Consider the following 27,348-nt stretch of genomic DNA (forward strand, 5'->3'; position numbering starts at 1 on the left):
TCCCTGAGGAGATGCTATTATAGACTACCCCTAAGTGAACAATTGGACTCTGCCAGAATATGGGTAGGGACACAGAAAGGGCACTCTAGTTATGATAAAGGGCCCAAAGACATGGTGAATCTGAGGGACAAATTCAACGTTTTCCACATAACCTGACCATTAAGCACAAGAGGGAGTGTAACTGAAGAAAATAAATGGGGACTATCTATTTTTTTCTTCTCATTTAGCAAAAATTTTATTTTAGAATTAGCCAAAGTTTCTAATTTTAAGTCAGGGCTTCTCTAAAATTTTCTTTTTTAACTTGTTTTTATTTTTATGTAATGCTGGGGTTTGAACCCAGTGCCTCACGCATGCTAAGCAAGCACTCTACCACTGAGCCACAACCCTGGCTGCATTCTCTAAAGTTTTAAGTCTTGCCCTCTCTAGCCTCTGCTGTGTAATATATATGTTACCTGACATCTGGCTCGTTTATTTATTTATTTAATTTTTTAATAGTTGCTCAAGACAATACAGTGATCTTGACATATCATACATTTGATTCAAATAAGGTATGAATTCTCATTTTTCCACGTGTACAGATTGCAGGATCACATTGGTTATACATCCATGTGTATACATACAGGAATCCTAGTGTCAGTTGTATCGTTTATTTATTTATGCTACTTTCCTGAAGATGTGCAAGAACAATATTTATCAAATATTTCTTTGTAATGTGAAAGGTAGCCAATAATAGCAGCTTTGTTTTAAGGGGGAGAAGCTGAGGCAAACAGTGATTGGTAGATTTAACATGGGCAAATATCCCCTGTGTCTTCCTTCATGAAAATTCCATGACTTTCTTTGTTCCTTATAGCCTTTTACTTATAGTCATACCTGAAAGGGAAATATTCATAAGCAATATAACTGACCTGGGGCAGCCACACTAGGTCAGTCTCAAGGGTGAGATCTTGACTCGAGTATGGCTTTAAGAAGAATCAGATATTATGAACACTATATAAGGTTAGGGAATAAGTTACTACTCAAAATATGGGTAGGTAAAATTCAAATCTCCTAAGCCCATGAGAATAGCTGTTCCCTTCTCCAAATCTAATTGTGTCACAGTCATTGTTGCCTTTTGTCAATCTGGAAGGTGGCTGGTCGCGCACTTTATAGGACAAAAGCACCGATGTGGATCACTGCCATATAGGATTTGGCCTTTGGCCTTAGAGATCCAAAAAGAGAACCCCATCTCCCAGAACTGATCAGAGTTTAGAGGACAGACAACTCAGCTGGGTCTTTCTCTCGGGTCTCTAGCGCCATCTACTGGGAAGCAAGTGGCCTTCATTCGAATACCTTCAGTTCAGTGTCCGACACCTAGCCAAGGTAGCAAAGAGGAGAAAAGGGGAGGAAGGAGAAGCCAGAGCATATTCTACCAAAAAAGATTAGGTGCATTATACTGAAGCCACTGATATACAGTGTACAGTTGAAACCACAAAACAAAAATAAAAACCTTCTAAATTATCAGAAACACAGATACAAGTAAACACAGACCACATAATAAGCTTTTAAAGCAACAACTGGAAATTATAAACTATACATAAGGAAGCATACTATACAGTAAGACAAAACTAAGAACACTTAGAACAAATGTATGTTGTGTTAATTCCACTAAATGTCCCTATTAAACAGGATTATGGATTGAATCCCCAGACAAAACCCAATAAAATGCTGTATACAAACCAAGTGAAGGCTGAAAATAAAACATGAAAGTAAACCAGGCAACTTTCATTTGAAAGTCAGAATAGTGTGTATGTATACATGTATGTATGTATGTATTGCAGTGCTTGGGATCAAATCCAGGGCATGGGAAAGGCTGTGGTTTTGATTCCCAGCACCACTAAAAAAAAAAAAAATTGGTCTGGGGTTGTGGCTCAGTGACAGAGCACTTGCCTCACATATGTGAGGCACTGAGTTCAATCCTCAGCACCATATAAAAATAAATAAACAAAATAAAGGTATTGTGCCCATGTATAACTGAAAAAAATATTTTTAAAAAACTGATAAAGTATTAGCTAATCAATTCAATACACAAAAGCAAGAAATGAATATAGGAAAATTACTACAGATGAGATTAAAAGAACCATAAATTATTACTATGCTAAACTCTTTATGAATAAGTATCAGAGTAATATAGATGAAATAGATACTTTTCTAGGAAAATCAAATTGGCAGTTATGGCCCCTGAAAAGAAATATTAGGTAGACAAATTATGATAGCAAAAATAGAGAAAAATATGGGTGCATAGTTATCTAATAAAACAGATATAAAATTATTGGAATAACTTTAGAAACAACCTCTAAAATATATTGAATTAAAAGATCAAGGTGGAAATGGGCTACCAGGTGTGTGAGTGTGTGTGTGTGTGTGTGTGTGTGTGTGTGTGTGTGTCTGTGTACACTAAAATATCTTGTTTTAGATTTTTTTTTCTTTTTCAAACATTGATGAACCTTTATTTTATTCATTTACTTTTATGTGGTGCTGAGAGTTAAACCCAGTGCCTCACACATGCTAGGCATGTGCTCTACCACTGACCACAACCCCAGCTTCTTGTTTTGGATATCTTGTTTTCTGGAAGGGTGCATAAAAAACAGTAACAGTAATTGCTTCTGTGGAAGGAGTGGAATATGTGGCAAATAAAGATGAGAATTCTTTCATTATGTAATATTTTAGGTTTGTATCTTTTACATTTGTCACCATTTAAGTTGATCACACATGTAAATATTACTTATTCAAATTTTTTTTTGTAAAAGAAGAATCTAGGCAAGGAAATAGATACTTTTTACATTTCCCAAAAATAATTCTATATTTCTTAATTTTTTCCTGAAGCTGATTGTGATAGAAAAGATTCTTTTATATGCTTCCCAAATTCCCTTGGTTGAACAGTGGACACCATATGCCACGGTGTATCACCTGAGCATCAGTGTCTCACTCAGGTGCTTGATACCCTGGGCACTCCCAAAGCTGTGAACTGCAAGACTCCAATCATCACACACCAGAAAGGTTGCATCTCTGAGTTGAAGTATGTCTTCTTTTGCTCAAAGATTAGTGTTTCCTCACAGCAATTAGGAATCTTCAAAACCAGAATCAAAAGCTAAGTCTATTTTACCTACTTAATTAAATAAAGAGTAAGGTACAAGCTCCTGATTTTTCTAGGCCTTCTAAGATTATGGCCTCACTTTGCATGCTAAGTCTTTCTCCTAAATATAGTAGGCACCAAGTTCCTAAAGTATCCCCATCTGAACACATGAAAGGAAAAAGTAATCCTCACCCCAAAAGATTATGTCAATCACCTAACGTCTGTACTTACCTTTAGTGTATATAATACAAGTCTGGGACAATAAAATTTTAAAAAGGACTAAACTGCATCATGGTTTAAGGATCAGAAATGGAGCCCCTTTCTTTTTTTTTTTTTTCAATCAAGACAACCAATAATCTTTATTTATAATCATTAAAAGTCTAGCCACTGTTGACCACCCATATATAACTCTTGTTGCTAAAAATTTAATCACATGTAGCATGATACCAGTATTTTTTTCAGGTAACAAAGAATTACACAAAATATCTGGGGATTTTTCTACAAAACACATATTCCTTTTTCCCTAAGTCATGTGTTTTAAACTATATAATAACACATGCCAATTCCGCCTAGAGAAAGTACAAATTTCAATTAAACAGTAACAAACATGAAGTAAAATTTTAATGTTACTGTTGTGTTTTCAAAAGCTACCAATTCATAGGTCACAAGTGTATGCAAAGGCTACATATGGCCATAAAATCTAGAGTCTACAGATGTTGCATTTTTATTTTACTAGAAATATGTGCAAAATGCTCAACAATGATTGGCTAACAAATACTTACTGAACCCTACTTACAAAAAATCAAATTTCTAAATGCCATAAGGGATACCAAATATAAAATGTGCAGTCCTTGGATACAGGAAAATGAAGCTCTGTCAACTCTCTACAGAGCTATTTTAAAGATCCACTAGGTCTTCCGTGTGTTACTTCCCAGACAGGTTCAAATCAGCTGTAACTCACTTTCCCTTGACTTCACCCCTTGTTCACTGCAGGTTCTGCCTGCCAGAGATCAGCCACCATCATCTACCTCCCCCAACACCAGGCCTCCCTCCTGTATACCACTCAGCTTGATAAGATCACTCAGAGGACACCAGCTTGTCAATAGGTGAATGCAGTGCTATTCTCTTCCCTTGTTGAACTTTCTTTATACTTTGTGCCTTTTTTTTTTCTAAAGAGAGAGGAGAGGGAGAGAGAGAGAGAGAGAGAGAGAGAGAGAGAGAGAGAGAGAGAGAGAGAGAGAGAGAATTTATTTATTTATTTTAGTTTTTTTTTCCGGCAGACACAACATCTCTGTTTGTATGTGGTGCTGAGGATCGAACCCGGGCTGCACGCATGCCAGGCGAGCGCGCTACCGATTGAGCCACATCCCCAGCCCTATACTTTGTGACTTACTGTATTTTATTAGAAAACTTTTCCTTAAAAATGATTTTTTTTTCCGGAAAGATCATTTTATTCTACACAGTGACACTATTTAAGGAACTCAAATTTTCCAAGAACATTTTTCTTTTCTTTTCTTTTCTTTTTAATATTTATTTTTTAGTTCTCGGCGGACACAACATCTTTGTTGGTATGTGGTGCTGAGGATCGAACCCGGGCCGCACGCATGCCAGGCGAGCGCGCTACCGCTTGAGCCACATCCCCAGCCCAAATATTTTTCAAATTAAAATAAAAAGTGGAAACTGATGACCAATTTGCCAAGGATTTCAATAACCAATCTAGTCACTAGTTACATATAAGAAATGAGAGCCACATTTCATTTTATATTCTTGTTGGTTAATTATTATTTTAAGAAAAATGAGTAGATATTCTACAACAGTTCTTGAATCTTTCTCAGGGTTTATGACTAGACTTGGGATCAGCATTCCCACTTTGAGGCTATTATGAGGCTATTAGACGTGGTCTAAGTGCAATTAGTATTAAGATTTGCTTTTAAGTTTACTTACTTTTTAACTTAGTCGCATTCCAAGTAATAATATTCTTGCAATTACCATCTGAAGTATAAAAATGTATTTCTAATATAAACTAATAAATAATCATTAAAATCTTAACATTCATCTTAGGTCCAAAGTCATCTCTTGTACCTTCGGTAGTGACACATAATCCATGGTAACTAGTTTGCCTGCATCTAAAAACAAATTCTTCAAAGGTAGCATTATGATGCAAACCAACTAAGGCTGTGGAAGTCTTCATATTTCACACATAGGATCTATAATGGAGCCCCTTTCTTTTCTCCTCTTCAAGAATGGCTAGAGTACCAGGCGTAGTGACACATGCCCATAATCTCAGTGGCTCCAGAGGCTGAGGCAGGAGAATCTTAAGTTCAAAGCCAGCCTAAGCACTTACTGAACAACTTGATGAGACCCTGTCTTAAAATAAAATATGGAGAGGGCTAGTGATGTAGCTCAGTGGTTAAGTGCCCCTGGGTTCAATCCCGGTACCACCCCCACACACCAAAAAAAGAAAAAAAAATGTCTGGAGTGTTTGGCTTGCTGAAGAGAAATTAGGGACTCTTTGTGCTTGATGCAATATTCTAGGACCTAACCGTGGGCTACTCCAGGGTGGGCTAGGATTTTATGGGACAAGGTGGACCTCTGCTGTCATTTTGTCCTGGGTTTTTTTCCCCTACACTATTCAGAGCCTGCCTTGGCTTCAATTAGAACTCTGGCACATAAATATACACATATGCGTACCTGGACATAAAAAAAAAATGTGTTTAGTATATTGAGTGTCCTCAAAGATTCTCTCTGAAATAAAGAATTCTGCAGGAAGAGAGGGTGGGTAGTTGAAAGTCAGTGGTCCAATTTCATTGCATTGATGAAAGGCCCAGGCTCAGGGCTGTTTGAGATGGCTCAGTCTCGCATCTGGGGAGAACCAAAAGTTAGAAAAAGGGCCTGGGGATATATCTCAGTTGGTAGAGTGCTTGCTTTGCATGCACAAGGCCCTGGGTTCCAATCCCCAGCACCACAAAAAAAAAATTTTTTTTCAAGAAGTTAGGAAAAGAATGAAAGGTTAAAAAGTAAAATATATTTTCAGAAGAATGTACAAACCCATACTGTGTTTTGGCAAACGTGTATAGAGGACTTTGTGTTGAGAAATTCTCTCTCCCTTGAATCTCCCATTGAAATGACTCAAGATAATCCCACTTTCTCTTTCTTTCCTCAAATCCCTGATTACTTGTTTAGTGCTTTTAGTAGGATGGAAGATATAACAAACAACTTTTACATATTATCAATTCTAAGATGCCATTGTTTATAAAGTTGCCATTATTTTATGTGTCATAAAGAAAGAAAATCTCTACCTTAAACCAGGGCATGGCTGAAAATTTTAAAATATGAATGTAAGAGTCTTAAGTTGAGGAACTATGTTGTGTCAACATCTAGGTTGTTGATAATGATATCAGGTTGTATGAGTCTCGGTTTCCTTATCTGTTACCTGAGCAGTTTAGACCAAAAGAGTGGAGAACCTACAGGTTCCAATGCTATTGAGTTGTGGAACACCATGAAGGGGTGTTCTGGGCATTGGTCATGTGACAATCACCCAAACTGGAGTCCTATCCCAGTCCCTTCTATGCTTTGCCCTTTAAGAGCTGAAGATCCCTATATAGCAGTATCCTCCCTCAGGACTGTCCACCTACTCACATCATTGTGAAGAGGCTCCAGGATGGCCCACCTTCATAAGAAAAACTCCAGTGCTCTGACAGTTGGAGGAACCTGGCTCACACACACTGAGGCAGCGCTTGCCAGACTGACTGCCCCAGGAATCACTCCTGGAGAAAAGCTTCCATCAAAGTACTGAATTTAACTTGGCAGATGATAGAGTGGTCTACATCCCAGTTTGCCTTGGACTATCCTACTTGATCCATTTGCTCCAGGTTTATTAACATCTTCTGCTACAGTTTAGAGTGTTTATAGACTGATCAGGGAGGTGATTTGGACAAGGTAATTGCCAGTGTCCCTTTAACCAATAATGGCCACAAATGGTTTAAAAATCACTATTGCAGGATTTTTTTAGTGTCTGGTCTGCCCTGCCAGGTGCTAATGCTTGGTTAGGAGACTGGAGATATTTTAGCAGTGAAGAAACATCATCTGGAGGTGTAGCTCAGTGGTACAGTGCTTGCTAGCCCTGTATTTGATCTCTAGTACCACACAAAAAGGAAGGAAAGGGAAAAGAAACAGGAAAAAAAGAGAAAAGAGAGAAGGAAGAAAAAAGAGAATCAATGAGGTGATTGGGTTAAAGGTTAACACAGCCATCACCTTTATGTAACTTAACCTTTCATGGAAATTAACATGTTTCCTTATTTCTTGTACATTTTATACTTGAATGACTCTGAATATTGTATCTATTGCATTTTATAATCAATAGCATATTCTAATCAAGGAAATCGAATAATTGATTCTCCTTGGGATCTGGGCTTTCGTCTCCTTTATGAATTGAAATGAAGCCTGAGAGGGTAGAGCCAGTGGGTCTTTTGGGTGCTGTATATAAGGCTTGATCTGAGCATTAATCACCTTTGTTCTCTTTCTACCAGGAGATGTTGCGCCAGTGCAAGGAACTGCATTCGACCTAAGAAAGCCAGTGCAGCTTGGAAAACATCTGCAAGAGTTCCGCCTCGGTGGCTTTGACCATAATTTCTGTCTGAAGAGCTCTAAAGAAAAGCATTTCTGTGCAAGGTCAGGTCCTTTTCACTTCCTGCCTCTGAGGGAAGAAGAGACACCAATTCTTTGAGGAGCCTTTTGCCTGACCATATTGATAGCATTTACAACATGACAGAGGACCAAACACCACATCCCCCATCTTTTCAAAGCTCCCATGAATTTGGTGAATTCATCCTCCCTGGCCTGCCGTCATCCCTGTATCCCCTACTTGGGTGGCATCTCATCTCTCCCCTTCTCTGCCTGTTCTTTAAGGCCCATTTTCTGTTAGAAGCCCTAAAGCTTCCTGATTGAAGTCCCCATTGCCTTCCTTGACCTTCCAGAGCCCTTTGTACTTGATCATCTGTGACTCATGTCCTGCCCACCCCTGTGTATACTTGGAGGCTCCCCTTCTCTCACAGCTCTTACCACCTCAGTCTCCAGTCTGCTAAGATGCCTGTGTGCATGCTCTTTCCTTCTCACTGAATTCCCAGTTCCTTGTACCATTTCACTGGCAATAATCCATACAAGTTTGTAGAATCAATGGATTTTAAAGAAAGCAGAGAAAATGATTCAAATTCTATAATACAGACAGAAAGAACTATACAAATCTTCTCCACCTCCAAGCCCCAGCACCAAGGCCCCCTGTGTTCTATCTGTTTGAACCACCTTCTTCCTGGGTATGTCTCTCCTCACTGCCCCCACCCAAAGAACCCCCTGCCTTCTCCCTGTTGATTCAAATCTTGCCCCCCTTTTTCCCCAAACATGTTTCCCTGAGCCTCTTGTTTGACAGCAAGTTGTGTGGATGTCTTAACTATTTCATGCACGTATTGTGCCTTAAGACTCAAGCTTTTATCTCTAATTCATCAACAGCAAGTATCGAACCAGAAAGGACCTCACCCCTATAGAGGCCTGGTTGTTGTTTATAAAGGACACAGTTTATCAGAAGAAACCCACAGCCCCTAGCAAAACTGTTACAGAAGAGACCTAAAACCAGCCTGCTCCAGCCCCTGGGAAGGGAATAGTTTAATTCATAAAAACATCTCTTCTCTTTTATAAAAGACGTGGCTGGTTGTCTCTCCAGGCCAAGCAGAGAGCCTGATTCCGTGAAAAAGAATCTCAGCCTTATGTGCTGGGGATATGGTTCAGTGGGAGAGCACTTGTCCAACATGCATGAGGTCCTAGAGCCCCTACTGCTTCTTTCCAGCCTGGTTCCTCTCTTTCCACCCTACCTCAGCTGGCTGGGGTCAATCCGTTTTGCCATTCCCCAAAGAAGCCAAGCTCAGAGTGAAAAGTTGCCATGGAGGATCCTTGAAACCACCTTCTCATGCCCCATTCTCAGGCTGTAAGAATTTCCATCATATTCTTCCTTCCTACCTGTCTCTCCTCCATACATCTTGCCCCTCTCTGTGGCTGGGTCTGATTCCTGTCCCAAAGAGGATTCCATTTCTACCCCTCTCTGTCTGCTTTTCTGCTCTGGACTCACATGTGGCTTGTCTTTATCCCCAGGGTGTATCATGCTGGAAGCGGGAGGGTACTAGAAGTATACACCACCCAGCCTGGTGTCCAGTTTTACACGGGCAACTTCCTGAATGGCACGCTGAAGGGCAAGAATGGAGCCATCTATCCTAAGCACTCTGGCTTCTGTCTTGAGACCCAGAATTGGCCTGATGCAGTCAACCAGGTAAAGCCCCAGGCTGCCTTGATAGAGTGGTATTGAGTCCAAGGTCACAGCCCTCAAATCAAGCTGTATGATTCAAAAGTCCATGTTTGTTTTCTTCTCTGTCATTCCAAACAGAAAACCCAAAGAAAGCTGCTGATGTGGCATTTACATGTTTTTAAAAAGCTTAAACTTTTTATCTTTGAAACCTTTATTCAGTATAATTTTTTTATTAAAATTTTTTTAGTAGTAGATGGACATGATCTCTTTATTTTTATGTGGTGCTGAGGATCGAACCCAGTGCCTCATATGTGCAAGGCGAGTGCTCTGCCACTGAGCCACAACCCCAGCCCCTATAATGTTTGTCAATAACCACGTTCTGCAACCACACTTTTAAGCAGAGCCTACATTTCATCCTATTAGATTCTTTATAACTTTTTTATCTATCATTTGAAGCAATTCTCCTCAAAGTGCCAGCCTATAATAAGGAGCTCTCACCTTGCATCAGAATATAAACTTTTTTTGTTGTTTTTGGTATCAGGGATTGAGCTCAGGGGCGCTTAAAAACTAAGCCACATCCCATATTAGGGGTGCTTAAATACTAACCCACATCCCAACCCTTTTTTGTAGTTTACTTAGAGATAGCATCTCACTGAGTAGTTTAGGGCCTCGCTAAATTGCAGGGGCTGGCTTTGAACTCATGATCTCCTGTTTCAGCCTCCCGTGCCACTGGGATTACAGGCATGTGCTACCCTGCCTGGCTGTAAACTGTTTTAGTCAGCTTTTTTTGTTGTTGTTGCTGTGACTAAAAGAATCAGACCAGAACAACTGTAGAGGAGGAAAAGTTTATTTAGGGTCTCATGGTTTCAGAAGCCTCAATCCATAGACATCAGGCTCCATTCCTTGGCTCAAGGTGAGGTAGGATATCATGGTGGAAGAGTGTGGAAGATCAGGAAGCAGAGAGAAAGAGCTCCACTTGCCAAATACAAATATATACCACCCCAAAGCCATATCCCCAATTCCCACCTCCTCCAGCCACACCCTACCACTTCAGTTGCCACTCAGTTAATCCTTATCAGGGGATTAATTTAATGATTGGATTAAGACTCTCACAACCCAATCATTTCTCCTCTGAACCTTCTTGCATTGTCACACATGAGCTTTGGGGAACACGTTACATCCAAACCATAACATAAACCAACTACTTCCTCCAGCAAGAAAGTCTTGCTTTGAAAAATTGTGCTTGGTGATTTAGATTTTCATTCTGGTTCAGAATGGTTCTTTATCTCATCGAAAACCAATACTACTGTTTCCACACTGGCACTGACCCACAGAGCCCTGGTCTAGAAGCACACCCTGAATGGCAAATGGCACAACCCTGGCTAGTGAGGTGTAACTGTGTTGTCTTCCCTTCACAGCCCCACTTCCCTCCTGTGCTGCTGAGTCCTGGGGAGGAGTACAACCATACCACCTGGTTCAAGTTTTCTGTGGCTTGAGGAAGTGTGAAGATACATCCTAGTCCATGCCCATGCCTGGGCCCCCTCAGCAGCCTGTCTCCTGTCCAGAGACAAGGTGAAGATTTAGAGGATTTAAAAGTGATCACGTGCTAAATCATACAAATGGTGGCTGTCACAATAATTGGTCTGAATATTGATTTCCTTTTCCAGTGACTGGCTCTGGACCATGTCTAATGCCAAGCTTTATTCTCTGTGCAGTTCAAAGGGCAAGTGAACCCAACCATCAATGTCATCATCTAAGGCCTGAACTTAGCCCAGAAGTGGTGTCCAGGGACTCTTATACACTGTTGTAGGTTCCATCTCTCATCTTTGTTTCTGTGATGTTGCTCTCATTGCTTTTCTGTCTCCTCCTCCTCCTTTACATCAAATTGCTTTACTCTTGGGTAGCACTCTACAGTTTTCCAAGGTCATATGAGCTGGTTCACCATGCCAGCAGATGGAGCCTCTGTAGGAGGTAATTGACAAGTGAGGGAGCTGAGGCACAGAGGTTGAGTGACCCACCGCAAGCTGGTAAAAAGTTTAAGTAGGACTTAAATTTAGTTCATGCAAATTAAAGTCCCCTTCTTTACCTATCCCAGTCTGCCAGAGCATTCCAGGAGTCACTGAAGGGTTAAAAAGGGATCTGGTCCCTGCTCTGTTAGGAGCCAGCCTTTCTTCTGAGATTCCCTTTTGTAAGAAACCATTCAAATACCCATAAAGAATCCATCATTTAGACTCCCTGCCTTTGGAGTTAACATTTATACTGGAAGCAGTGTTGTGTTTATGTAGATGAGGCTGGAGATTCTTTTCCTGAATAATCAAATCATGAATGACGGGTGTGGGCTGGTGCTTTTTAAAGAAATATATTTTATACTATTGTTTACTACAATCAGTTGAAATGAAGTCATCCCCAGAAGACTCCAGTTGTTTCATTCTTCTTTGTCAGGCATGGACTTTGGGGAATGGAACAAGTATATGGTGTGTGTTCTGGATTCTATGTTCTCCAATAGGCGCCCCAGCATTTTCCCAGAGAAAGCTGGCAAACTATTGAGCTTTCCATACCTCCTCTTTCTCTGAAACCAATAATAAATCAAAGATACAATTTTTAAATTCACTTCAGCATGGATTTTCTGAATACCTACTCTGTATGCTAGGTCTTTTAAAGCATTCATGATGCCTGACATGCATGAGGCACTAGGTTCGATTCTCAGCACCACATATTAATAAATAAATACATACATAAATAAATAAAGGTCTATCAACAACTCAAAAAAATACATATATATACTTATACATATACATGTATATATTTTTTTGAAAACTTTGGCTGGGGCTGGGGCTGGGGCTGGGGCTCAGGGGCAAAGTGCTTGCCTTGAATGTGTGAGGCAATGTGTCCTTTCACGAGAGAGACTAATAAATGTGTAATGTAAAATTGCACCATGAAAATTGAAAGCATTCTCTCTAAAAACTGGAACAAGACAGGGATGCCCTCTTTCACCACTTCTATTTAACATAGTTCTTAAAACACTAGCCAGAGCAATAAGACAGATTAAAGAAATTAAATGGATATGGATAGGAAAAGAATTCAAATTAGCACTATTTGCCAACAATATGATTCTATACATAGAAGACCCAAAATTCCACCAGAAAACTTTTTAGAACTAATAAATGAATTCAGCAAAGTAACAGGATATAAAATCAACACCCATAAATCAAAGGTATTTCTGTATACAGTGACCAATCGTCTGAAAAAGAAATGAGGAAAACTACCCCATTTATAATAGCCTCAAAGAAAAATAAAATACTTGGGAATCAACTTAATGAAAGAAATGAAAGACCTGTACAATGAAAAGTTCAGAATGCTAAAGAAAGAAATTAAAGGAGACCTTAGAAGATGGAAAGATCTCCCTTGTTCTTGGATAGGCAGAATTAATATTGTCAAAATGACCATACTACTAAAAGCACTATGCAGATTTAATGCAATTTCAATCAAAATACCAATGACATTCCTCATGGAAAATGCAGTCAAGAAATTCATCTGGAAAACTAAGAGAACCAGAATAGCTAAAGCAATCCTTATCAAGAAGAGTGAAGTAGGTGGCATCGCTATACCAGACCTTAAACTATACTATAGAGCTAAAGTAGCAAAAATGGCATGGTATTGGCACCAAGATAAACATGTAGACCAATGGTACAGAATAGAGGACACAGAAACAAACCTACATAAATACATTATCTTATATTAAACAAAAGCACCAAAAATACATTGGAAAAAAAGATAGCCTCTTCAACAAATGGTGCTGGGAAAACTGAAAATCCATATGCAACAAAATGAAATTAAGCCCTTATCTTTCACAATGCACAAAACTCAAGGGGATCAAGGACCTAGGAATTAAACCAGAGACCCTACACCTAATAAAAGAAAAAATACGCCCAAATCTCCATCATGTTGGATTAGGCCCTGACTTTCTTAATAAGACTCCTATAGCTTAAGAATTAAAACCAAGAATCAATAAATGGGATGAATTCGAACTCAGAAGTTTCTTCTCAGCAAAAGAAACAATGAATGTAGGGAATAGAATACCTACAGAATGGGAGCAAGTTTTTACCACATGCACATCAGGTAGAGCGCTAATCTTTAGGGGCTGGGGTTGGGGCTCAGTGGTAATGCACTGCCTGACATGCATGTGGCACTAGGTTCGATTCTCAGCACAATAAATAAATAAATAAATAAATAAATAAATAAATGTCTATCAACAACTTAAAATATAGATATATACTTTAAAATATATATATATCCACATGTATATATTTTTTAAATCTTGGGCTGGGACTGGGGCTCAGGGGCAGAGTGCTTGCCTTAAATGTGTGAGGCACTGGGTTCAAACCTCAGCACCACATAAAAATAAACAAAATATAAAGACATTTTGTTCATGTATATCTAAAAAAATATTTTTTTAAAAATTTTAAGCCCCCCAAAACAAAAAACCCAATCAATAAATGGGCCAAGGAACTGGATAGACACTTCTCAGAAGATGATATACAATCAGTCAACAAATATATGAAAAAATGTTCAACATCTCTAGCAATTAGAGCAATGCAAATTAAAACTACTCACTCCAGTCAGAATGGCAGCTATTAAGAATACAAACAACAATAAGTGTTGGTAAGGATGTGGGGAAAGGGCACACTTTTACATTGCTGGTGGGACTGCAAATTGGTGCAACCAGTCTAAAAAACATTATGGAGATTCCTTGGAAAACTGGGAGCGGAACCACCATTTGACCCAGCTATCCCACTCCTAGATTTATACCTAAAGGACTTAACGACAGCACATTACAGGGACATAGTCACATCAATGTTCATAGCAGCACAATTCACAATAACTAAATTGTGGATCCAACCTAGATGCCCTTCAGTAGATGAATGGATAGGGAAAATGTGGTAAATATACACAATGGAATATTATTCAGCCTTAGAAGAGTAAAATCAATACATTTGCAGGTAAAAGGACGGAGTTGGAGAATATAATGCTAAGTGAAGTAAGCCAATCCCAAAAAACCATACGCCAAAATGTCTTCTCTGAAATAAGGATGCTGATTCACAATGAGGATGGCATGGGATGGGGAGCATGGGAGGAATAGATGAACTTTAGATAGGGCAAAGGGGAGGGAGAAGAATGGAAGTGGCATGGGGATAGAAAAGATGGTGGAATGAGACGGACGGACATCATTACCCCCTAAGTACATGTATGAAAACACGAATGGTGTGATTCTACTTTGTGTACAGAGACATGAAAAATTGTGCTCTTTTTGTGTAATATGAATTGAATTGCACTCTGCTGTCATATACAACAAATTAAATTTTTTTAAAAATTGCACCATGACAGAGCTGGGAGCACTGAGCACTATCTTTGGTACTACTAATTTTACTTGGCCTGTTTTGTCACCTATGAGACAAAGGGATTAGACTTTGTGAGATGAATATATATCTGTAGGGCAGGATGTCAAGCTGGGCCACTTGTCAAGTTCTTTTCTCCTCAGGCCCAGGCCCTCCCTATGACTATGATGAAGGGTATTGAAAGGGTGGACAACAAATGCTCAAACTGGCCAGAGCACTGAATAACCAATGCTGGGAGCCTGGAGCTTTGTTCTATTTCTCTTCCTGGCTGGATTTGAACAGGTATGGAGGCCTAATTAGATCACTCTAGAACTCCTACAACCTCTGGACAATTAAATTCTGTTAGCACTTTGCCAGGATTATCCTCTACTAATTCTTCATTCTCACTTCATTGGAATGGCTGTGGAAGTGTTTGAATGGATTCTTTCATCTGATCCTTACTTCCCTGTAAGATAGGTGTTAAAGTCCTTGTGAAGAAGTTATTAGCTGGAGAAAGGCATACTGCTAGAAAGTAGCAGATCTAAAACACATCTCCAAATCCTTTGATAAGAAACCCAGTGCAAGGACTGGGGATGTGGCTTGGTGGCAAAGTGCTTATCTAGCATGTGCAAGGCCTGCATTTAATCCCCAGCACGAAACATAAATAAGAAACTCAGTGCATGTTCTACTGGCACAATATTTTAAAAAGAAAGAAACTCCCCAATTTTTCCTATGACAGAGGAAAAAAAATCTAAGATTCATAATATACAGTGTTGATAAATGGAGAATTTCCTCTCCATCACAATTGGTAGAAACATAAATACAACTTTTTTGGAAGGAAATTTAGCAGAATCCATCTGTACTGACAAACTTTAAAATTCATGATCTAACAATTCCACATTAGAAATGTTTTGTAAAAATACTAACATAAAGAAATAAAGAAATTCAGACAAGGCTGTTCATTGAAACCTAATTGGCAATTAGGGGAAAAAAAGAAAAAGAATATTTAAATAATTCCACAAACATTACTATAAAGACTAAATGGCGGGCTGGGGATGTGGCTCAAGCGGTAGCGTGCTCGCCTGGCATGCGTGCAGCCCGGGTTTGATCCTCAGCACCACATACAAACAAAGATGTTGTGTCCGCCGAAAACTAAAAAATAAAATATTTTAAAAAAAGGACTAAATGGCATACCATGTAGGTTGAGCTACTGTGACCATTCAGTGAACAATGACAATCCAACCTTGAAAGATGAAGTTTAGTGTCAATAAATACTGGATAATGGGCTGAGGTGTGGCTCAGTGGTAGAGTGCTTACCTAGCACATGGGAGGCCCTGGGATAGATCCTCATCACCACATAAAAATGAAGGTATTGTGTCCAACTACAACTAAAAAAATCAATATTTAAAAAAAATAATGGATAGCTGGCAGAATAACTCAGTAGCATATGCCAAATAAAATAAATACTGGTAGTTTACAAAAAGTACGACATAAAAAACTACAGGACGATTCCATTTCAAAGCATCTGAGCCTACCATGAAGACGCCATGAGCAAAGGTCTCCCTCCTGAGCTGAAAACATTTGTGGACAAGAGGTTATGGAGGGGCTGGGGATGTGGCTCAAGCGGTAGCGCGCTCGCCTAGCATGCGTGCGGCCCGGGTTCGATCCTCAGCAGCACCACATACCAACAAAGATGTTGTGTCCGCCGAGAACTAAGAAAAAATAAATAAATGTTAAAATTCTCTCTCTCTCTCTCTCTCTCTCTCTCTCTCTCTCTCTGTCTCACTCTCTCTTTAAGAAAAAAAAAAAAAAAAAAAAAAAAAAAAAAAAAAAAAGGTTATGGAAATTAAACAGTGGCAGACATGTCTAAGGAATTTTGCAGGGCTTTGATCCCTTTATGAATCTTTTGACAGATGAATGTGTGGAAATGGCAACTAGTGGGCAACCGAATAATACCTAAATAGTCTAATTTGAGGAAATATACATTATCAGCATGTTAGAAGCCTTGGAACAAGTATAATGACTTTCAGAAATGCATCTCCTCTCTCAAAGGGCCTGTTTATATGATGTAAAAATCAGGTCACTGGGGATGAAACCCAAGGCCTTGTACATGTTAAGCAAATGCTCTATCACTGACCTACATTCCCAGCCCAGGTTGGATCCTTTTGCTAGGAAGTGCATTACTGAGACAAGTGGCAAAATTTGAATGGGACCTTTGAACGGTGTATGGGAGTATTTGGTGCTATTTTGGAGCTATCCGTGCAACTTTTCTGTAAATTTGATTCTTTTTTTTTTTTTTTTTCAAGAAGATAGTGACTTCCAGCCATCCTCATTTTAGTGCCTTAAATTTTTTCAATTGCAAAAGGAAGAGTTTTGTCTTTGGCAATTCAAACTGTACCAATCATTAAAAAGTTAAATATTCTCCACTCCCACACATATTTTATTTCCCAGAACTCACTGTTGTTTATATATATATATGGTTTGGGTTTTACAAAAGCAGGATATTGTATGTATTATTTGACCTCATCCTTTTTTTTCCATTGTATGGATTACCATTTATCCATTCCTGTATTGATAGCATTAGGTAGCTTTAAAATTATGCTTCATAAATGATCAAAGGATCAACATATTAGCAAGATAAGACTGTTATAACCTTATGTATGTACCTAATAATAGAACCTTCAGATATTTTGAAGCAACAATTGTACACAGAGGCTAAGCCTGGAATTACTTTACTACTGGGCATAACTTAATAGTTCTGTTAAATATTGCTTCACATTTCTTGAATAGAATTTATTTTTTAGATTAGTATTTTTCTTTGAGCACAGTGACCTCTACTGGTACTAATAAAAATGCAGTTTACGCCCCTTTCACCCAGCATAAAGACCAGGGAAATTTAAGAGAAGGACACACTCTCCCTTGAATCACATGTTGTAACTTCCTTTTTATAAGTAGTGATAAACTAGGCTAATCTGCCCAATAACAGACAGTTCACAACAGTGAACTAGCATCATACAGCAGTGGTTTTCAATCCTGGTTGCACATTAGAATGGTGAGGAGTTTTTAAGATTAATACCAGGCTTCACCATGATTTTGATTTCATCAGAATGTCACTAGGGGGGGCTGCAGATAGCCCAGTTGATAGGGTGCTTGCCTCACATGCACAAAGTCCTGGGTTTGATCCCCAGCACCACAAAAAAAAAAAAAAAAAAAAAAAAAGTCACTAGGAATGAGAAGGACAACTGAAGGCTTTTATTGACCACAGTTTAAATATGAAAGCACATTGTCACGGCACTAAAACAAAAGTAAAATATAAAGATAGGAAAACCCTAGTTTTTGGATCATATCTTACTGCTCTGTAGATTGGTCCAACATTTCCTGGAATGTTGGGCCAATTCTGAATGACTTATTGTGAGAACCACTCACAATCTAAAGTGCATCAAGAATTATATCCACGTAGTGACAACTTTAAGACTGACAAATTTTGATACTCCAGAAATTTTGATGCATTTTATATACCTTGCTGCCTATGCCAGTATCTTCTGAGAGTGTTTTCATATATTGCATCAGGGTACGTGATATACTTTTTGTTTGTCTTTTTTATTAGTCAGATTTCCATCACTATAAAAATACATGAGATAATCAACTTGTATAGAGAAAAGGTTTGTTTTGGCCTGCTGTTTTGGAGGTTCAGTCTACAGCCTATTGCTTTTGGATCTGTGGCAAGGTGGCATATACTTACTGGTGGAGAGAGCAAAGTTGTGTGGCAGAGCAAAGTTGCTCATCTCATGGGCCCAAAGTGAAAGAGAGGAAGAAGGGGCTAGGATCCCTTCCAGAGCATGCCCCACAATGACCTGAAGACTTCTCACTACACCCTACCACTTAAAGTTTTCTCCACCTCCCAACTGTACCACTCTGGGGACCAAGCTTTTAACACACAGGACTTAGGTGGTCATTACAGACACAAATTACAGCACTGGTTTTTGTTAGCCTGTTTTTTATTTCAAAAATAATCATACAAAATTTTAAAACCTCCAAAATCCAAACAGATGATGAAAGTCCACTATAATCCCAACTCCCATATGCCTATCTATATGTGTATATGAGTATTTTAAAAACAGATCATAAGAATTATAGATTATAACTCTTTGACTAGAAAGGCAAAACTTATTCCAAGGTTCTATGAATATTTCCCTATATTTAATAGTTTCTTTTTTTAAATATCAGATTTTTTGATCAACTTTGGGAATTTATTTTTATGTACTGTGTAACATTGAAATCTAAGTTAAAAATTTTATGTACACACACTAATTGTCTTAACCAGTGTCCTGAATAACTCTGCTCTGCTTGGGTCTGGGTTTGTATTCTCTAACCCATTTTATTGATTATCTCTACAGTTATTTTGATATCTGACAGAGTAAGCTACTCTCATTCATCTTATTTTTCACATTTGTCTTGTCTATTCTTGAGTACTTATTCTTTTAAATAATTTAAGGATCAACTTGACAAATGTATATAACAAGAAGCCTATTAGAACTTTCATTACAATTGCATTAGGTTTAATATTAGATAAATTTATCTTTTATAGTTTTAATGATTCTATGTGGGAGAGTCAAGTCTTTTAAGTCTTTCAGCATAGTTTTGTGGTTTTCTTTTTGTAGAGTTTATGTTTCTTGTGAAATTTATTATTCTTGGAATACATGTATAAGATGTATATTTGGAACTTTGTTTTTTATTATATTTTCTTAACTAGTTATTGCTAGTATTATATAAGACTATTGAATTCAGAATTTTTTTATTCCTTTATTCTACTGACTTTTCTTATTAGTCTTTGTGTGTGTGTATAGTGTATATTTCTTATTAGTCCTGGTATATACTAGATATTGAACCCAGGGACATTTTACCACTGAGCTATATTCCCAGTCCTTTTTATTTTTTGAAACAGAGACTTGCAATAGAACTTGCAATCCTCCTGGCTCAGCCTTCCAAGTCACTGGAATTATAGGCCTATGCCACCATGCCTAGCCAAAGTCCTGGTAATTGTTCAGAAACTCTTGAAGATTCTTAGGTAGGCAATTCTATCATCTGCAAATAGTTCTATGCCATCTCTTCCTTTCCAATATTTAAACCTGTCTCTTTTTTAGTCTTTTTCCTTTGACTATTGACATTTAAATCAGTTGTTTTGACATCAGAGACATTTTGACACAGTCTAAACAGAAATCACTAAAGAATTTTTGTGTTTCCAAAATGAAATAATAATAGCTAATACGTATCAATTAGCTGTTGTGTGCCAGGTAGACTCTAAGCATTATTTACGAAGGCACTAGGAATTGAACCTAAGGGTACTGAGCTACAATCCCAGCTCTTTTTGCTTTTTATTTTGAGACACGGTCTCTCTAAGTTGCTGAGAGCCTTGCTAAATTGCTGGTCTTGAACTTGTGATCCTCCTGCATCAGCCTTCCTTAAGCATGTGCCATCATGCTCAGCTAAGCATTTTATTTATATAGATTTATTTAATCCTTCCAGCAGCCTTATGAGATAGGTATTGTTATTAAATTGTTTTTAATGATGAAGAACCTGAGGAACAGAGGCTTCAAGCTACTTTCTGAAGATTGAACAAGGGGATGGTACTGGGATTTGAACCCAGTCAATTGGGTTCCCAAGGTCATATTGTTTACTACTATTCTAAATTTCATCTAAATGAGTAAAATGAAAATGGCTTCCTTGATTTTTCTGATTATAAAAGACATGCTTATTACAAAAGACACAGTCAAAAAGGAAAATTACCTCCTTTTTACTACTGTTTTTCATTACAGTACAGCATCATTATGAGAAGAAGTGGTAATTTATTTAATTCATCCCATGCTGATGGGTTTTTGTATATAGTTTCTCAACATCCATTATATGCTCGTGATACTCCCTGAACTGGAAATTGTCAGTTACAACATATTCACATTTTAAATTGTGACAGAATTGCCACTAAAGTTTATTTCTTATCTAATGTGAGTCTTAGAAGATAAGGTTTGCTTGGCAGCATAATTATTGCTACCCAATAAGGAAAGATAACTTCCTTCTAAAGATTCCTGCTGTTTTCTTAGCAGATAGACTCTTCTGTGCTCTGAAGCTGCTGGGTGCTGTTATCATCCTTCCTGAGTTTGCTCTTTCCATTCTGAGATAGAAAGCAAAACATCCAGAGGGACAGAGGGAACAGCTCCATTGTTATTTATACTTATATTTGGGGCTTGATTTTATTTATTTTGCTTTGCTTGCTTTTTTTTTTCTTTTTTTGCATTTCCACTCTTTTAACATAATTACCTAATTTTTTGAATAGACAAAATGCATCAAGGTTAGGTTTGTGGCTCAGTGGTAGAGCACTGACATAGCATGTGGGAGGCACTGGGTTTGATCCTCAGTACCACATAAAAATAAATAAATAAAATAGAGGTATTGTGTCCATCTACAGAGTTACAAATTATATATATATATATATGTGTGTGTGTGTGTGTGTGTGTGTGTGTGTGTGTATGTATATATACACACATATGTATAATATTTTTTAAAATATGCATCATTTAATACATGATAAAATATCCAAATAGAGACTGTCTTGAATGTCTGGGACTTCTAATTGATGTAGACTCTTAGAGGGGTCTTAGCAGCTCTGTCCATCTACATGAAAGGGATGAGAAAGAGTGCGCCAAGTGTGTTCTACTGTAGTCTATATAAGGCCCAGGGGAAATTTGACTCTAAAACTAAAGAAAATTCAGCTTCAGACCTCCTCAGCTTTCAGGGCCTGGCCCTTCTTAAGACACAGAGAGGGGGACCATGCAATATGTTTGTATATTTCTGTATAAATGGAAAAAAAGATATTATTTCCCATTAAAGATGGTCTCAAAAAAAAATTATAGGTTTTAGGCCCTACAAATCTGGGCCAACTTCTGACAAAAGGTTTCCTCTCTGGCTGAGCCTGATGGATATATAACCTTCATATAACCAGCAGCCTCAACTTCAAGCCAAGGTACACTGGAATACCAAGAATGGAGTGGGAGTACAAGGAAAGAGGAGAATTCATGTCTCAATCAGCTGCTGGATGCACAGTAAATGGCATTCTGGGGCAAGAGCACACGTTGGGGGGCTCGGGATGTGGCTCAAGTGATAGCGTGCTCGCCTGGCATGCGTGAGGCACTGGGTTCGATTCTCAGCACCACATAAAAATAAAATGAAGATATTGTGTCCATCTAAAACTGATAATAATAATAATAATAAAATTTAAAAAAAAAAGAGCACACCTTGGGCGGAAAGCAGGTTATAGACTTGGGGTCTGGCAGAGAGTTTCTTCTTTAGACTGGTGAGTAGCAAGTGACACTAATCAGTTACACATCAAAGACTGAAAAGAAATTAAACTCTTCTCAAATAAAAATATCATTTCCAAGCTGGGCATGGTGGCACATGCCTGTAATCCCAGTGACTTGGGAGGCTGAGGCAGGAGGATCGCAAGTTCAAAGCCAGCCTCAGCAAAAGCAAGGTGCTAAGCAACTCAGCGAGACCCTGTCTCTCAAAATAAAATACAAAATAGGGCTGGTGATATTGCTCAGTGGTTGAGTGCCCCTGAGTTCAATCCCTGGTACCAAAAAAAAAAACATTACCATTGCTAATGTGCTGTGCCCCAGTCATTCCCACTCCCTGGAGGAACTGTGCCAAGTAGTAGCTCTCGTCCTACCTCCTGCTCCCCTGTTCAGTAGCCATGTGACTTTGGCCAAGTTATTAATCCCTCCAGACCTCACTTTGTCATCTTTAAACTGACGGTGTGGATTAGGCAGCCTTGCTCTGAAACTAATTTGAAAATTATTTTAAGTTGCAGAGATAGAATTTAAATGATTGTTGTAGTAATACAATTGTGGTAATACAATAAGGGTATTGTTGTGGAAGAACATGATGCATGGATTGGGAGGGAGATTGAGTACAAGGAGAAAATTAGACTATATGGGATTAGGAAATTTTTAGAAATTATCTCCTTCTGTTCAATAAATGTGTCAAATATGAGCCTCTCATCCTACGAACTGTCTTCCTTTTAGCAAATCAGAAAACATGATGAGCATTTCCAAAATTAAAAGAATTTTTATGTCATGTCAACTGCATGACATGAATAGGCAGTGATGTGCTAGGTTTTAGGGGGAAATTAGTATTTAAGACATGGTCTTTGTTATTAGGAGATTATACCAAAAACAAGAGTGGCCAAGATTAAACAATTAGCAAAACAAAGCCCATAAGATAAAACCATAACTCATGATTAATGATGGATTGACTTCATAAAGTACATCTATTCTATGGAATATTTTTGCAGCCATAAAATAGAACACATTTATATGTATTAACTTGGAAAGGTATTGAAGATATATTGTCAAATGAAAATAAGCCATAATATTAAGAGTATGGTTATGTTTTTGACATATACTCTTGTTAAATATAATTTCACAGAACATCAACACCAGACAGAACCACTCCATGACATCATGAATTAAGACAGAAACAAGGCCACTCTACGATCATGTAGGACCATGATCAAAACAAAGAAGTTATCCTAACCACAAAATTGACCCCCCATTCCCTATCCTGGGTAATAGAAGTGACTACTACTTTTCCATATAATTGGAAAAGCAGTGAGCTTCTTTCCTTCCTCCTGCCTTCTAGATAAGAATTAAGATACTCATCAGAATCATACCTGCTTCTTGACAATATCCAATCCAGAGCAATTTCCTACTTCCTTAAACCTTCCCCAGAGTCAGCTAACACAAGCTAACAAGTGTGGAGAACCCTTTTTAACACACTTTTACTGAGTGCCTGCATCTCTGTCATTGCAAAAGGTCATTAATAAACCAAACTTTGTCAGACTACAGGTGTGTTCCTGGTGGGTTCTGGCTGAAGGGTACTGACAAGAGGCAGGAACTGAGGTGGATGGGTGGAGTGGGGTTGAAGGCAAGAGACTTCACCTGCTGTTTACTTCCCACTTGTTGTGAAAAAGTCATTTACATATCTGTACCCTTTGAACTTGATGGTAAATATGGATTTCTTCATTGCCCAAGGGAGCAAGGTATACAAGGACCTTACAGGAATGATCTGACTGTGGTAGAGCATTTCTTTGGAAAGTGTTTGAGGGCCTGAGAATGTTGAGGAGGTGATGATAAATAAGGAAATGCTTGAATTCCAGGATGATTTACCAATCTGTATTCCATCCTATTCACACTTGGTGTGAGGAAAAATGTGGACTTCAGGATCTATCTTCACTCTTTTGCTTAGGAGTATGACTTGAAACAAGTTTCTTAACCTCTCTGAACTACAGAATCTGCATTTGAGCAATGGAGATAATATCACTTAGCTCACAGGCTTGACTACAGTGTAAAATCACCCAGCACCCGGGTACATAGGACAGTTGATACTTTCTTTTCCAGTAAGCAATAGACAACTATAGTAGGTTACTGAGAGAGAAATGGCCCAAGGAGAATGGGAATTTTAGGAAGATAGCCCTATGGCAGTGCAAGAGAACCTAAGAAATTAGGCAGACCTGGGAGGTGCTGGGACTCCACAGCCCCTGTGGTTCTTGCTGACTGACACAGAAATTGCTCTACACCGTCATAAGCAACACAATTGTTCTGGCTGGACACAGGCAATGCTACAGGTTTGCTACTGCAGCATGTCCTATGCAATGAATCTTAACGCAACAAGGAATAAAAAAGAAATGCGAAAGTTCTGGACATTTCTAGATATGCAGTTTGGGCTGGTTTGGACAGAAGAGAAACAGACCTTCCTTAGACTGCAGCAGTCAGCAAAATGATACCCATTTCTAACCCATGAATCCAGGCGTCCTAACATCTCCACTTGTGGATTGTTGCCAGTGCTTTGTAGTCACAAGAGGAGGTTGGCTTCAAATGGGAAGGATGATGCTGAGCTCTCTTCTCCATGATACTTGTAGGCTACTAGGCTGCACAGGGCATTCCTCGTCAGTTGGTGGGCAAATGACTCCAAGGAGGAGATGATGGTGACATTGCTGTCAAGAGCTGTTTTACAACCACTCTTTTTCACCAGTTCTACCTAAGATAGTTCATAAATTCTATATTTAATAGTACCCATTGTGTCTTCAGAGTCTCACTTAGAAAAAAGCCTTTGTACCTGGAGCATTTATATGGAAAAAAAAAAAACAGGCAAATGAAACCATAGGTAGTTTGTAAATAAGGCAAAAAACCCCAAACATGTTGGTTAACTGCAGATGTTGTAGAAGAGAGCAAGACTGTGGCAATAATATCAGAATCTTAACCCAGTCAGGCATGGTGGGGTCACCCTTAATCCTATTTAATTAGGAGGCTGAGGCAGGTTGTTAGGACAGCATGTTTGAGGCCAGCCTGGGAAATTTAGCGAGACCCTGACTCAAAGTAAAAATTTTTAAAAATGGGCTGGGGTTATAGTTGAGTGGCAGAGCACTTGCCTAGCAAGTACAAGTCCCTGGGTTTGATCAGGGGGTCACTAGTGTCACAAGCATAATTGTGCTTGATAACTCTTAAGCTGCTAAGAGAGAATGGAAGAAATGCGGAATCAAGTAATAGACCTAGACTGTCTCTCTGCTTGATATCACATTGTCAGGTTTTTTCCCTGTTTTGAGAATAAGAGGAAGACAGATGCCTAGTTATAAATATAATAAGAAAACAGCACCAAGTTTCATCTACCAGTGAGAGAATACAGTCTATTAAAAACTACAAATTAGATACTTTGTGTACCACCAGAGATATGAAAAATGTGCCCTATATGTGTAATATAAATTGTAATGCATTCTGTTGTCATATATAACAATTTTTTAAAAAACTACAAGTTAGAGTAAAATGTATATGCATTTGTGTATTTCTAGACTGCTTTGCATTTTAGTTCTCATGTACTTTGTAAAATGAGTATGCTATCAACTTCACAGTTGTGAGGATTAAATACTGTACATCTTTTTTGTGAAAGTGTGCTATTTGCAGCAATATCAATATTATCTGACACTGCTGTTATCTTACTAGGAAAGAAGCTCAAAAATATCCCCAGCTTAGTCCTGCCTCCAGTCACATTGGCCTTGTCCACCAGTCAGTGTGTAAGGACACAGTGGCAGTGTTGGATTTCAAAAACATATAGTTGAATGAGAATCTTATTATTTGTTTTCCATCTTTTTCTTGTCCCAAAGGGCTCTTTAATGTAAGGAATATGAGGCAGGTTGTGTGTGTGCAATAATTTAAAATGTTAATGTGGTTCCAAAATTACTTAAGGAAAAACATTTGGTTGAATTTTCAGTGTGAAAGTGACATTGGCACCATGTAAGGAGCTTTTTAGGAAGACAATGGATTATCCCTGAAGTGTTGGATGTATATCCTAAAGCTTTCAATAGTCGGGAGAAGTGGTTTCATTCTTAAAACGGATCATTCCTGCTCTGAGCACAGAGATCTGACAAATTAGCAGAAATCTCCTTCCCTGCATGCAATAATTCAGTCTAGCATGTCAACATGGATACAGAACCCCTCTATAATCTCACTGTGGGTGAACTAGAGATGAATTACAAAATTCGCTTCCTTGATCCCACAAGAAATGAAAATACTTTTCCAGCAAAGAAACTACAGTTCTAACTTTTCATAACTGTTTCAATGTTCAGTTTCAATTTCTGTGTCAAAAGCTGGTGTGGACAAGGTTTTTAGTGTCATGGGAAATTTATGGGCTGATGAATAAAATAGATTGTACATAGAGGCAATTTGAGATAAACACTGAGCTTAAAAAATACTGAAAAATGGTCAAATATTCACAAATGAAATCATTCAAGATCTGGGATTTGCTTTAAATTAATCCAGTGGGCTGGTGGAGGTGGATTTGAGGTAAAGTCAAGATAGAATTGGCTAGCTGTTGATAATGATTGAATCTGGGTGATGGGCCTAGGGGAGTTCATAATGCTGTTCCCTCAACTTTCATAAACAATTAAAAATTTCCATATAAAATGTTAATCCCCAAAACCCCAACAGTGTGACCGAATTTCTTTTGTGAATGAAATGTTTTTTTTTTTTTAATTAGCAATTCAGCCAAAAACATTACCATCCCACAGCCATTCTATTTTTTGAGTGCAAGGGAAAGTTATGATTATATATAAAATTATGTATATGCCTAGCACATCAATGTTAGCTATACTTTATATTTATATAATTATATGTACATGTAACTATTATTTATACACATAATTTATATATACATATCAATACACACACAAGTGGTATATCATCTCATTTAGTTTCTGTCAATCATCCCATGATGTAAGTTCTAAATAAATTATCAGCATTTGCAGATGAGGCTGTGGTATTAATTGGAAGTTAAACAATGGGCACAAGGTCATCAAGCAGGATTCCAACTCAGCCCTTTAGACTCCAGAACTCATGCTCCTCCTTAAACAACCCCCTGTGTTACTACCTGTGTCCATGCTGTTCTGTGTTATTGTGGCCAACAACTTTCCCTGGCAATACTACTGAAGGCGCCTGTGCACGCTGGCCCCGGGCCAGGGCATTTTG

The 27,348-nt window shown here is 38.4% G+C and overlaps 1 protein-coding gene and 1 pseudogene across 2 annotated transcripts in view; both read left to right on the top strand.

Moving 5' to 3' along the window:
- Positions 1–12,014, top strand: part of LOC101967464 (galactose mutarotase) — a 49,757-nt gene extending 37,743 nt beyond the window's left edge. Inside the window, exons 5-7 of the mRNA XM_078029338.1 lie at positions 7,642–7,783; positions 9,254–9,428; positions 10,823–12,014. Coding sequence (XP_077885464.1) covers positions 7,642–7,783; positions 9,254–9,428; positions 10,823–10,900 — 395 coding nt within the window. The 3' untranslated portion in view covers positions 10,901–12,014. The remainder of the gene's footprint in view (positions 1–7,641; positions 7,784–9,253; positions 9,429–10,822) is intronic.
- A 152-nt stretch (positions 12,015–12,166) lies between these two features.
- Positions 12,167–18,936, top strand: LOC144369402 (small nuclear ribonucleoprotein G-like; annotated as a pseudogene). The gene is made up of 2 exons (XR_013429045.1): positions 12,167–16,373; positions 16,616–18,936. The product of XR_013429045.1 is annotated as a small nuclear ribonucleoprotein G-like (transcript).
- Positions 18,937–27,348: the final 8,412 nt, after the last annotated feature.

Source organism: Ictidomys tridecemlineatus, chromosome 12 (assembly GCF_052094955.1).
Source record: "Ictidomys tridecemlineatus isolate mIctTri1 chromosome 12, mIctTri1.hap1, whole genome shotgun sequence".
NCBI classification, from domain to species: Eukaryota; Metazoa; Chordata; class Mammalia; order Rodentia; family Sciuridae; genus Ictidomys; species Ictidomys tridecemlineatus.